At 47.9% G+C, this 15,000-nt stretch overlaps 1 protein-coding gene across 1 annotated transcript in view; it reads right to left on the bottom strand.

Annotated features, from left to right (window-relative positions):
- LOC135515552 (ras-related protein Rap-1b) overlaps positions 1-15,000 on the bottom strand; it is a 131,642-nt gene that overhangs the window by 34,549 nt on the left and 82,093 nt on the right. Inside the window, exon 2 of the mRNA XM_064939173.1 lies at positions 12,915-12,994. Within this exon, the coding sequence (XP_064795245.1) occupies positions 12,915-12,971 (57 nt within the window). The 5' untranslated portion in view covers positions 12,972-12,994. The remainder of the gene's footprint in view (positions 1-12,914; positions 12,995-15,000) is intronic.

Genomic DNA, 15,000 nt, shown 5'->3' with positions numbered 1-15,000 from the left:
AATGGACGTCGGGAGACTGAAGAACACACTGAGCTGACTGGGATTAATGGACGTCAGGAGACTGAAGAACACACTGAGCTGACTGGGATTAATGGATGTCGGGAGAATGAAGAACACACTGAGTTGACTGGGATTAATGGATGTCGGGAGACTGAAGAACACACTGAGCTGACTGGGATTAACGGACGTCGGGAGACTGAAGAACACACTGAGCTGACTGGGATTAACGGACGTCAGGAGACTGAAGAACACACTGAGCTGACTGGGATTAACGGACGTCGGGAGACTGAAGAACACACTGAGCTGACTGGGATTAACGGACGTCAGGAGACTGAAGAACACACTGAGCTGACTGGGATTAATGGACGTCGGGAGACTGAAGAACACACTGAGCTGACTGGGATTAATGGACGTCAGGAGACTGAAGAACACACTGAGCTGACTGGGATTAATGGATGTCGGGAGAATGAAGAACACACTGAGTTGACTGGGATTAATGGATGTCGGGAGAATGAAGAACACACTGAGCTGACTGGGATTAACGGACGTCAGGAGACTGAAGAACACACTGAGCTGACTGGGATTAACGGACGTCAGGAGACTGAAGAACACACTGAGCTGACTGGGATTAATGGACGTCGGGAGACTGAAGAACACACTGAGCTGACTGGGATTAATGGACGTCAGGAGACTGAAGAACACACTGAGCTGACTGGGATTAACGGACGTCAGGAGACTGAAGAACACACTGAGCTGACTGGGATTAACGGACGTCTGGAGACTGAAGAACACACTGAGCTGACTGGGATTAACGGACGTCTGGAGACTGAAGAACACACTGAGCTGACTGGGATTAACGGATGTCGGGAGACTGAAGAACACACTGAGCTGACTGGGATTAACGGACGTCGGGAGACTGAAGAACACACTGAGCTGACTGGGATTAATGGACGTCAGGAGACTGAAGAACACACTGAGCTGACTGGGATTAACGGACGTCAGGAGACTGAAGAACACACTGAGCTGACTGGGATTAACGGACGTCGGGAGACTGAAGAACACACTGAGCTGACTGGGATTAACGGACGTCGGGAGACTGAAGAACACACTGAGCTGACTGGGATTAACGGACGTCAGGAGACTGAAGAACACACTGAGCTGACTGGGATTAACGGACGTCAGGAGACTGAAGAACACACTGAGCTGACTGGGATTAATGGACATCAGGAGACTGAAGAACACACTGAGCTGACTGGGATTAACGGACGTCAGGAGACTGAAGAACACACTGAGCTGACTGGGATTAACGGACGTCGGGAGACTGAAGAACACACTGAGTTGACTGGGATTAACGGATGTCGGGAGACTGAAGAACACACTGAGCTGACTGGGATTAACGGACGTCAGGAGATTGAAGAACACACTGAGCTGACTGGGATAAACGGACGTCGGGAGACTGAAGAACACACTGAGCTGACTGGGATTAACGGACATCAGGAGACTGAAGAACACACTGAGCTGACTGGGATTAACGGACGTCTGGAGACTGAAGAACACACTGAGTTGACTGGGATTAACGGACGTCAGGAGACTGAAGAACACACTGAGCTGACTGGGATTAATGGACGTCGGGAGACTGAAGAACACACTGAGCTGACTGGGATTAACGGACGTCAGGAGACTGAAGAACACACTGAGTTGACTGGGATTAACGGACGTCAGGAGACTGAAGAACACACTGAGCTGACTGGGATTAACGGACGTCAGGAGACTGAAAGAACACACTGAGCTGACTGGGATTAACGGACGTCTGGAGACTGAAGAACACACTGAGCTGACTGGGATTAACGGACGTCAGGAGACTGAAGAACACACTGAGCTGACTGGGATTAACGGACGTCAGGAGACTGAAGAACACACTGAGCTGACTGGGATTAACGGACGTCGGGAGACTGAAGAACACACTGAGCTGACTGGGATTAACGGACGTCAGGAGACTGAAGAACACACTGAGCTGACTGGGATTAACGGACGTCAGGAGACTGAAGAACACACTGAGCTGACTGGGATTAATGGACGTCAGGAGACTGAAGAACACACTGAGCTGACTGGGTTTAACGGACGTCGGGAGACTGAAGAACACACTGAGCTGACTGGGATTAACGGACGTCAGGAGACTGAAGAACACACTGAGCTGACTGGGATTAACGGACGTCAGGAGACTGAAGAACACACTGAGCTGACTGGGATTAACGGACGTCAGGAGACTGAAGAACACACTGAGCTGACTGGGATTAATGGATGTCGGGAGACTGAAGAACACACTGAGCAACACACTGAGCTGACTGGGATTAATGGACGTCAGGAGACTGAAGAACACACTGAGCTGACTGGGATTAACGGACGTCGGGAGACTGAAGAACACACTGAGCTGACTGGGATTAACGGACGTCGGGAGACTGAAGAACACACTGAGCTGACTGGGATTAACGGACGTCGGGAGACTGAAGAACACACTGAGCTGACTGGGATTAATGGACGTCGGGAGACTGAAGAACACACTGAGCTGACTGGGATTAACGGACGTCAGGAGACTGAAGAACACACTGAGCTGACTGGGATTAACGGACGTCGGGAGACTGAAGAACACACTGAGCTGACTGGGATTAACGGACGTCGGGAGACTGAAGAACACACTGAGCTGACTGGGATTAATGGACGTCGGGAGACTGAAGAACACACTGAGCTGACTGAGATTAACGGACGTCTGGAGACTGAAGAACACACTGAGCTGACTGGGATTAATGGACGTCAGGAGACTGAAGAACACACTGAGCTGACTGGGATTAACGGACGTCGGGAGACTGAAGAACACACTGAGCTGACTGGGATTAACGGACGTCGGGAGACTGAAGAACACACTGAGCTGACTGGGATTAACGGACGTCGGGAGACTGAAGAACACACTGAGCTGACTGGGATTAACGGACGTCGGGAGACTGAAGAACACACTGAGCTGACTGGGATTAACGGACGTCGGGAGACTGAAGAACACACTGAGCTGACTGGGATTAACGGACATCGGGAGACTGAAGAACACACTGAGCTGACTGGGATTAACGGACGTCGGGAGACTGAAGAACACACTGAGCTGACTGGGATTAACGGACGTCAGGAGACTGAAGAACACACTGAGCAACACACTGAGCTGACTGGGTTTAACGGACGTCGGGAGACTGAAGAACACACTGAGCTGACTGGGATTAACGGACGTCGGGAGACTGAAGAACACACTGAGCTGACTGGGATTAACGGACGTCAGGAGACTGAAGAACACACTGAGCTGACTGGGATTAACGGACGTCAGGAGACTGAAGAACACACTGAGCTGACTGGGATTAACGGACGTCAGGAGACTGAAGAACACACTGAGCTGACTGGGATTAACGGACGTCGGGAGACTGAAGAACACACTGAGCTGACTGGGATTAACGGACGTCAGGAGACTGAAGAACACACTGAGCTGACTGGGATTAACGGACGTCAGGAGACTGAAGAACACACTGAGCTGACTGGGATTAACGGACGTCTGGAGACTGAAGAACACACTGAGCTGACTGGGATTAATGGATGTCGGGAGACTGAAGAACACACTGAGCTGACTGGGATTAACGGACGTCAGGAGACTGAAGAACACACTGAGCTGACTGGGATTAACGGACGTCAGGAGACTGAAGAACACACTGAGCTGACTGGGATTAACGGACGTCAGGAGACTGAAGAACACACTGAGCTGACTGGGATTAACGGACGTCGGGAGACTGAAGAACACACTGAGCTGACTGGGATTAACGGACGTCAGGAGACTGAAGAACACACTGAGCTGACTGGGATTAACGGACGTCAGGAGACTGAAGAACACACTGAGCTGACTGGGATTAACGGACGTCTGGAGACTGAAGAACACACTGAGCTGACTGGGATTAATGGATGTCGGGAGACTGAAGAACACACTGAGCTGACTGGGATTAACGGACGTCAGGAGACTGAAGAACACACTGAGCTGACTGGGATTAACGGACGTCTGGAGACTGAAGAACACACTGAGCTGACTGGGATTAATGGATGTCGGGAGACTGAAGAACACACTGAGCTGACTGGGATTAACGGACGTCAGGAGACTGAAGAACACACTGAGCTGACTGGGATTAATGGACGTCGGGAGACTGAAGAACACACTGAGCTGACTGGGTTTAACGGACGTCGGGAGACTGAAGAACACACTGAGTTGACTGGGATTAACGGACGTGAGGAGACTGAAGAACACACTGAGCTGACTGGGATTAATGGACGTCTGGAGACTGAAGAACACACTGAGCTGACTGGGATTAACGGACGTCGGGAGACTGAAGAACACACTGAGCTGACTGGGTTTAACGGACGTCAGGAGACTGAAGAACACACTGAGCTGACTGGGATTAACGGACGTCGGGAGACTGAAGAACACACTGAGCTGACTGGGATTAACGGACGTCTGGAGACTGAAGAACACACTGAGCTGACTGGGATTAACGGACGTCGGGAGACTGAGCAACACACTGAGCTGACTGGGTTTAACGGACGTCGGGAGACTGAAGAACACACTGAGCTGACTGGGATTAACGGACGTCGGGAGACTGAAGAACACACTGAGCTGACTGGGATTAACGGACGTCAGGAGACTGAAGAACACACTGAGCTGACTGGGATTAACGGACGTCAGGAGACTGAAGAACACACTGAGCTGACTGGGATTAACGGACGTCAGGAGACTGAAGAACACACTGAGCTGACTGGGATTAACGGACGTCGGGAGACTGAAGAACACACTGAGCTGACTGGGATTAACGGACGTCAGGAGACTGAAGAACACACTGAGCTGACTGGGATTAACGGACGTCAGGAGACTGAAGAACACACTGAGCTGACTGGGATTAACGGACGTCTGGAGACTGAAGAACACACTGAGCTGACTGGGATTAATGGATGTCGGGAGACTGAAGAACACACTGAGCTGACTGGGATTAACGGACGTCAGGAGACTGAAGAACACACTGAGCTGACTGGGATTAACGGACGTCAGGAGACTGAAGAACACACTGAGCTGACTGGGATTAACGGACGTCAGGAGACTGAAGAACACACTGAGCTGACTGGGATTAACGGACGTCGGGAGACTGAAGAACACACTGAGCTGACTGGGATTAACGGACGTCAGGAGACTGAAGAACACACTGAGCTGACTGGGATTAACGGACGTCAGGAGACTGAAGAACACACTGAGCTGACTGGGATTAACGGACGTCTGGAGACTGAAGAACACACTGAGCTGACTGGGATTAATGGATGTCGGGAGACTGAAGAACACACTGAGCTGACTGGGATTAACGGACGTCAGGAGACTGAAGAACACACTGAGCTGACTGGGATTAACGGACGTCTGGAGACTGAAGAACACACTGAGCTGACTGGGATTAATGGATGTCGGGAGACTGAAGAACACACTGAGCTGACTGGGATTAACGGACGTCAGGAGACTGAAGAACACACTGAGCTGACTGGGATTAATGGACGTCGGGAGACTGAAGAACACACTGAGCTGACTGGGTTTAACGGACGTCGGGAGACTGAAGAACACACTGAGTTGACTGGGATTAACGGACGTGAGGAGACTGAAGAACACACTGAGCTGACTGGGATTAATGGACGTCTGGAGACTGAAGAACACACTGAGCTGACTGGGATTAACGGACGTCGGGAGACTGAAGAACACACTGAGCTGACTGGGTTTAACGGACGTCAGGAGACTGAAGAACACACTGAGCTGACTGGGATTAACGGACGTCGGGAGACTGAAGAACACACTGAGCTGACTGGGATTAACGGACGTCTGGAGACTGAAGAACACACTGAGCTGACTGGGATTAACGGACGTCGGGAGACTGAAGAACACACTGAGCTGACTGGGATTAATGGACGTCTGGAGACTGAAGAACACACTGAGCTGACTGGGATTAACGGACGTCGGGAGACTGAAGAACACACTGAGCTGACTGGGATTAATGGACGTCGGGAGAATGAAGAACACACTGAGCTGACTGGGATTAACGGACGTCTGGAGACTGAAGAACACACTGAGCTGACTGGGATTAACGGACGTCGGGAGACTGAAGAACACACTGAGCTGACTGAGATTAATGGACGTCGGGAGACTGAAGAACACACTGAGCTGACTGGGATTAATGGACGTCTGGAGACTGAAGAACACACTGAGCTGACTGGGATTAATGGACGTTGGGAGACTGAAGAACACACTGAGCTGACTGGGATTAACGGACGTCAGGAGACTGAAGAACACACTGAGCTGACTGGGATTAACGGACGTCGGGAGACTGAAGAACACACTGAGCTGACTGGGATTAACGGACGTCTGGAGACTGAAGAACACAGGCAAACAGTGAGAGTGAGGACGTTACAAGATGTGAGGACCCCCTGGTCAGAACCAACCCCCTGGTCCCAGCCAGACAGAGTAGCAGCACTCTGGTCAGAACCAACCCCCTGGTCAGAACCAACCCCCTGGTCCCAGCCAGACAGAGTAGCAGCACTCTGGTCAGAGACAAGCAGGCACACAGCCCAGCCACCTAGCCACTGCTCTGCTGGCAGGTTCTCTGGATACCAGCCAGCCACACACATTAACCCATAAACACATTTCCACTCTTCCCTCCAGACTCAGAACTCACACCAGTGACCAGATTAAATCCACTCTTCCCTTCAGACACGCAAACAAACACTTTGTCAACATGTCTCGAACTCTCTGGCATCTCCTCTCTTTGAAGTGTGTTTGCCTCTCTCTCTCTCTCTCTCTCTCTCTCTCTCTCTCTCTCTCTCTCTCTCTCTCTCTCTCTCTCTCTCTCTCAGACAGAGAGATAGAGAGAGAGAGGAAAGCCTAACCCAGAGGCTGACAGAGGAAAGACCAGCCTGGCAGAGGAAAGACCAGCCTGGCAGAGGAAAGACCAGCCTGACAGAGGAAAGACCAGCCTGACAGAGGAAAGACCAGCCTGGCAGAGGAAAGACCAGCCTGGCAGAGGAAAGACCAGCCTGGCAGAGGAAAGACCAGCCTGACAGAGGAGAGACCAGCCTGGCAGAGGAGAGACCAGCCTGACAGAGGAAAGACCAGCCTGACAGTGGAGAGACCAGCCTGACAGAGGAGAGACCAGCCTGGCAGAGGAGAGACCAGCCTGACAGTGGAGAGACCAGCCTGACAGAGGAAAGGTCAGCCTGGCAGAGGAAAGACCAGCCTGACAGAGGAAAGACCAGCCTGACAGAGGAAAGACCAGCCTGACAGAGGAAAGACCAGCCTGACAGTGGAGAGACCAGCCTGGCAGAGGAAAGACCAGCCTGGCAGAGGAAAGACCAGCCTGACAGAGGAAAGACCAGCCTGGCAGAGGAAAGACCAGCCTGACAGAGGAAAGACCAGCCTGACAGAGGAAAGACCAGCCTGACAGAGGAAAGACCAGCCTGGCAGAGGAAAGAGGAAAGACCAGCCTGACAGTGGAGAGACCAGCCTGACAGAGGAAAGACCAGCCTGACAGAGGAAAGACCAGCCTGGCAGAGGAAAGACCAGCCTGGCAGAGGAAAGACCAGCCTGACAGAGGAAAGACCAGCCTGACAGAGGAAAGACCAGCCTGACAGAGGAAAGACCAGCCTGACAGAGGAGAGACCAGCCTGGCAGAGGAAAGACCAGCCTGACAGAGGAAAGACCAGCCTGACAGAGGAAAGAGGAAAGACCAGCCTGACAGAGGAAAGAGGAAAGACCAGCCTGACAGTGGAGAGACCAGCCTGACAGAGGAAAGAGGAAAGACCAGCCTGACAGTGGAGAGACCAGCCTGACAGAGGAGAGACCAGCCTGGCAGAGGAAAGAGGAAAGACCAGCCTGGCAGAAGAAAGACTGGTGTTAGCACTTCATCCTCCCGAGTGGCGCAGCGGTCTAAGACACTGCGTCTCAGTGCAAGAGGCGTCACTACAGACCCTGGTTCGACACCAGGCTGTATCACAACCGGCCGTGATTGGGAGTCCCATAGGGGCGGCACACAATTGGCCCAAGCATGGTCCTGGTTTGGCCTGGGGTAGGCAGTCTTTCTAAATAAGAATTTGTCCTTAAATAACTTGACTAGTTAAATAAAGGTTAAATAAATAAAAAAATCCTCTCATTCACTCATCTCTCTCAAAAATTGTAAATGTCCAGTAAACATTAACACTCACAGAAGTTTTCAAAGAATAAAGACATTTCAAATGTCACATTATGTCTCTATACAGTGTTTTAATGATGTGCAAATGGTTAAATTACACAAGGGAGAATAAATAAGCATAAATATGGGTTGTATTTACAATGGTGTTTGTTCTTCACTGGTTGCCCTTTTCTCGTGGCAACAGGTCACAAATCTTGCTGCTCTGATGGCACACTGTGGTATTTCACCCAGTAGATATGGGAGTTTATCAACATCGGGTTTGTTTATGAATTATATTATTATATAAATTGTTTTCGAATTCTTTGTGGATCTGTGTAATCTGAGGGAAATGTGTCTCTCTAATATGGTCATACATTGGGCAGGAGGTTAGGAAGTGCAGCTCAGTTTCCACCTCATTTTGTGGGCAGTGAGCACATAGCCTGTCTTCTCTTGAGAGCCATGTCTGCCTACGGCGGCCTTTCTCAATAGCAAGGCTATGCTCGCGGAGTATGTACATAGTCAAATCTTTCCTTAGGTTTGGGCCAGTCACAGTGGTCAGGTATTCTGCCACTGTGTACTCTCTGTGTAGGGCCAAATAGCATTCTAGTTTGCTCTGTTTTTTTGTTAATTCAAGTAATTATATTTGTGTTTTCTCATGATTTGGTTGGGTCTAATTGTGCTGCTGTCCTGGGGCTCTGTAGGGTGTGTTTGTGTTTGTGAACAGAGCCCCAGGACCAGCTTGCTTAGGGGACTCTTCTCCAGGTTCATCTCTCTGTAGGTGATGGCTTTGTTATGGAAGGTTTGGGAATCTCTTCCTTTTAGGTGGTTGTAGAATTTAACGGCTCTTTTCTGAATGTTGATCATTAGTGGGTATCGGCCTAATTCTGCTCTGCATGCATTATTTGGTGTTCTACGTTGTACATGGAGGATATTTTTGCAGAATTCTGCGTGCAGAGTCTCAATTTGGTGTTTGTCCCATTTTGTGAATTCTTGGTTGGTGAGCGGACCCCAGACCTCACAAACATATATATTATATATATATATAATATTTTTAGCCAAATCCTAACTGGTATGTTGAATTTGATGTTCCTTTTGATGTTCCTTTTGATGGCGTAGAATGCCCTTTTGCCTTGTCTCTCAGATGGTTCACAGCGTTGTGGAAGTTACCCTTGGTGCTGATGTTTAGGCCGAGGTATGTGTAGTTTTTTGTGTGCTCTAAGGCAACAGTGTCTAGATGGAATTTGCATTTGTTGTCATGGCAACCGGACTTTTTTTTTTTGCAACACCATTATTTTTGTCTTACTGAGATAAACTGTCAGAGACTAAATCTGACAGAATCTCCCTCCCTCCTTTACCTCTCTACCCTTCCTTCCTTCCTTCCCTCACTCCCACCCCCCTTTTCTCTCTACCCTTCCTTCCTTCCCTCCTTCCTTCCTTCCTTCCCTCCCACCCCCCTTTACCTCTCTACCCTTCCTTCTCTCCCTCCCACCCCCCTTTACCTCTCTACCCTTCCTTCCCTCCCTCCCTCCCACCCCCCTTTACCTCTCTACCCTCCCTCCCTCCCTCCCTCCCTCCCTCCCTCCCTCCCTCCCTCCCTCCCTCCCTCTGAACAACACGTGGCTCTAGCTAGAAGCCCTGTCCAGGGAACAGGAGATTTATGAATGACTCTACAATGAGCCCCTGGTCCAGCAGTCTAGCTCCATTAGTGTCTGTATTAAAAGATCCATAGTGAATATCAGGACCATGGGGACCGGTCAGGTCCAAACAGGGCTGTAACGATTATACTATCTGCTCTTCATTACAGCCACAATCTGGTCCTGGAATGGTTCTGATTTGGGAAGCTGGATCACATGAGTTCCCTGTCTCTGTGAGAGGGGTTTTCCACATGAGCTCCCTGTTTCTGTGAGAGGGTTTTTCACATTAGCTCCCTGTCTCTGTGAAAGGGGTTTTTCACATGAGCTCCCTGTCTCTGTGAGAGGGTTTGTCACATGAGCTCCCTGTCTCTGTGAGAGGGTTTTCCACATGAGTTCCCTGTCTCTGTGAGAGGGGTTTTCCACATGAGCTCCCTGTCTCTGTGAGAGGGGTTTTCACATGAGTTCCCTGTCTCTGTGAGAGGGGTTTTCACATGAGTTCTCTGTCTCTGTGAGAGGGGTTTTCACATGAGCTCCCTGTCTCTGTGAGAGGGGTTTTTCACATGAGTTCCCTGTCTCTGTGAGAGGGTTTTTCACATGAGTTCCCTGTCTCTGTGAGAGGGTTTTTCACATGAGCTCCCTGTCTCTGTGAGAGGGGTTTTCACATGAGCTCCCTGTCTCTGTGAGAGGGCTTTTCACATGAGCTCCCTGTCTCTGTGAGAGGAGTTTTCACATGAGCTCCCTGTCTCTGTGAGAGGGTTTTTAGCTCACGCTCCACCTCGTCATCTGTTCCTTTCTCTACAGTAAATCACATGTCCTGGGGGGAAGAAAGTGTGTGAAACCCACTCGTGGTGGCGCCCTGGTTCCCACGCTGCAACTGTTACACCCGTTGCCTAGCTACAGCGGGCTGTGGCAAGGCACCGCTCTGTGGCCTGGACTCTGACAAGAGTCTCTCTCTCTCTCTCTCGATCCAATTAGAACTAATGGAGTTCTCTACACCACCACTTATATAGTGATCCAATTAGAACTAATGGAGCTCTCTACACCACCACTTCTATAGTGATTCAATTAGAACTAATGGAGTTCTCTACACCACCACTTATATAGTGATTCAATTAGAACGAATGGAGTTCTCTACACCACCACTTATATAGTGATCCAATTAGAACTAATGGAGCTCTCTACACCACCACTTATATAGTGATTCAATTAGAACGAATGGAGTTCTCTACACCACCACTTATATAGTGATTCAATTAGAACTAATGGAGTTCTCTACACCCCCACTTATATAGTGATTCAATTAGAACTAATGGAGTTCTCTACACCACCACTTATATAGTGAATCAATTAGAACTAATGGAGTTCTCTACACCACCACTTCTATAGTGACCCAATTAGAACTAATGGAGTTCTCTACACCACCACTTCTATAGTGACCCAATTAGAACTAATGGAGTTCTCTACACCACCACTTATATAGTGATTCAATTAGAACTAATGGAGCTCTCTACACCATCAGAGGGAAGGAGGGAGGGAGGGATGGAGGGATATAGTGATGGAGGGATATAGGGGTGGAGGGATATAGTGATGGAGGAATATAGGGATGGAGGGATATAGGGATGGAGGGATGGAGGGATATAGTGATGGAGGGATATGGGGTGGAGGGATATAGGGGTGGAGGGATATAGTGATGGAGGGATGGAGGGATATAGTGATGGAGGGATGGAGGGATATAGTGATGGAGGGATATGGGGTGGAGGGATATAGGGGTGGAGGGATATAGTGATGGAGGGATATAGTGATGGAGGGATATAGTGATGGAGGGATATAGTGATGGAGGGATGGAGGGATATAGTGATGGAGGGATATAGTGATGGAGGGATATAGTGATGGAGGGATGGAGGGATATAGTGATGGAGGGATGGAGGGATATAGTGATGGAGGGATATAGTGATGGAGGGATATAGTGATGGAGGGATGGAGGGATATAGTGATGGAGGGATGGAGGGATATAGTGATGGAGGGATATAGTGATGGAGGGATATAGTGATGGAGGGATATAGTGATGGAGGGATGGAGGGATATAGTGATGGAGGGATATAGTGATGGAGGGATATAGTGATGGAGGGATATAGTGATGGAGGGATATAGGGATGGAGGGATGGAGGGATATAGTGATGGAGGGATATAGTGATGGAGGGATGGAGGGATATAGTGATGGAGGGATATAGTGATGGAGGGATATAGTGATGGAGGGATATAGTGATGGAGGGATATAGTGATGGAGGGATATAGTGATGGAGGGATGGAGGGATATAGTGATGGAGGGATATAGTGATGGAGGGATATAGTGATGGAGGGATATAGTAATGGAGGGATGGAGAAATAGAGTGATAGAAGGAATGCTAAACAATGACAGCTGATGTTCTCACAACCCCTCTGTGACCCAGTTAAGGACACCGGTCTCCTGGGAGAGAAGGACCGCCAGGCCTGCAGAGACTATACAACCCAGTCCCTCTGGTCAGAGACTATACAACCCAGTTCCGCTGTGTTCCAGTAGTGTAAATGAGTTGAATCTACAGTGTTAGTACTTGGTGGGCAGAGACATGCGCCCCTCGTTGGGTCCCCAGGACCAGGATGGAGAAACGCTGTGTTCCAGTAGTGTAAATGAGTTGAATCTACAGTGTTAGTACTTGGTGGGCAGAGACATGCTCCCCTCGTTGGGTCCCCAGGACCAGGATGGAGGGTTAGTACTTGTTGGGCAGAGACATGCGCCCCTCGTTGGGTCCCCAGGACCAGGATGGAGAAACGCTGTGTTCCAGTAGTGTTTCTCAACCCCCGGTCCATGAACAGTCACCAGTCCCGGGGTAATATATGGAACTTAACCAAGCACTGTACTGAACACTACAGCCTTATGAAACCAGTAGGAGGAACTGGGTTCTATTTCGGGAACCTACGGCCCTGTGCAACCCAGAGGGGGGGGGTGAAGACAGATGGAGAGAGGGAGACTTACCAGAGCAGACTTGCCCACGCCTCCAGAGCCCAGGACGACTAACTTGTATTCACGCATCGTTCACTGTGTCTGGTGTCACCCTGTAGAGAGAGACAGAGGAGACCAGGGTCAGTTAACCAGCTCCACATCTGGTACTAACATGTAATAACATGTAATAACATGGTAATAACATGAGAATAACATGGTAATAACATGAGAATAACATGTTAATAACATGTCACCCTGTAGAGAGAGACAGAGGAGACCAGGGTCAGTTAACCAGCTCCACATCTGGTACTAACATGTAATAACATGAGAATAACATCTAATAACATGAGAATAACATGGGAATAACATGAGAATAACATGCAATAACATGAGAATAACATGGTAATAACATGCAATAACATGAGAATAACATGTAATAACATGAGAATAACATGTAATAACATTGTAATAACATGTAATAACATGAGAATAACATGGTAATAACATGGTAATAACATGTAATAACATGAGAATAACATGTAATAACATGGTAATAACATGGTAATAACATGTAATAACATGGAGAATAACATGATAATAACATGATAATAACATGGTAATAACATGGTAATAACATGTAATAACATGAGAATAACATGTAATAACATGAGAATAACATGGTAATAACATGTAATAACATGAGAATAACATGTAATAACATGAGAATAACATGTAATAACATGAGAATAACATGTAATAACATGAGAATAACATGGTAATAACATGAGAATAACATGGTAATAACATGTAATAACATGAGAATAACATGGTAATAACATGGTAATAACATGGTAATAACATGGTAATAACATGTAATAACATGGTAAACTAACATGAGAATAACATGATAATAACATGGTAAACTAACATGAGAATAACATGATAATAACATGGTAAACTAACATGAGAATAACATGAGAATAACATGGTAAACTAACATGAGAATAACATGGGAATAACGTGGTAAACTAACATGTAATAACTTAAGAATTGTTCAATGGCCTGTCATATATAAACTGACTTATTGGACTGCAGAGAGCTGTATTTCAGTTATAGAGAGAAGGACTGTTGAGTTGTAGATCTGTAAAATATTAAGCTTTAGTTCCAGTCACTATAGACATGAGTTCCAGTCACTATAGACATGAGTTCCAGTCACTATAGACATGAGTTCCAGTCACTATAGACATGAGTTCCAGTCACTATAGACATGAGTTCCAGTCACTATAGACATGAGTTCCAGTCACTATAGACATGAGTTCCAGTCACTATAGACATGAGTTCCAGTCACTATAGACATGAGTTCCAGTCACTATAGACATGAGTTCCAGTCACTATAGACATGAGTTCCAGTCACTATAGACATGAGTTCCAGTCACTATAGACATGAGTTCCAGTCACTATAGACATGAGTTCCAGTCACTATAGACATGAGTTCCAGTCACTATAGACATGAGTTCCAGTCACTATAGACATGAGTTCCAGTCACTATAGACATGAGTTCCAGTCACTATAGACATGAGTTCCAGTCACTATAGACATGAGTTCCAGTCACTATAGACATGAGTTCCAGTCACTATAGACATGAGTTCCAGTCACTATAGACATGAGTTCCAGTCACTATAGACATGAGTTCCAGTCACTATAGACATTAGTTCCAGTCACTATAGACATTAGTTCCAGTCACTATAGACATTAGTTCCAGTCACTATAGACATGAGTTCCAGTCACTATAGACATGAGTTCCAGTCACTATAGATGTATAGCATTAGTTCCAGTCACTATAGACATGAGTTCCAGTCACTATAGACATGAGTTCCAGTCACTATAGACATGAGTTCCAGTCACTATAGACATTAGTTCCAGTCACTATAGACATGAGTTCCAGTCACTATAGACATGAGTTCCAGTCACTATAGACATGAGTTCCAGTCACTATAGACATGAGTTCCAGTCACTATAGACATGAGTTCCAGTCACTATAGACATGAGTTCCAGTCACTATAGACATGAGTTCCAGTCACTATAGACATTAGTTCCAGTCACTATAGACATGAGTTCC

This window comes from Oncorhynchus masou, chromosome 27, assembly GCF_036934945.1.
Source record: "Oncorhynchus masou masou isolate Uvic2021 chromosome 27, UVic_Omas_1.1, whole genome shotgun sequence".
Lineage (NCBI taxonomy): Eukaryota > Metazoa > Chordata > Actinopteri > Salmoniformes > Salmonidae > Oncorhynchus > Oncorhynchus masou.
Note: the sequence above shows the minus strand (reverse complement) of the source record. Positions and strands in the feature narration are given on the sequence as shown.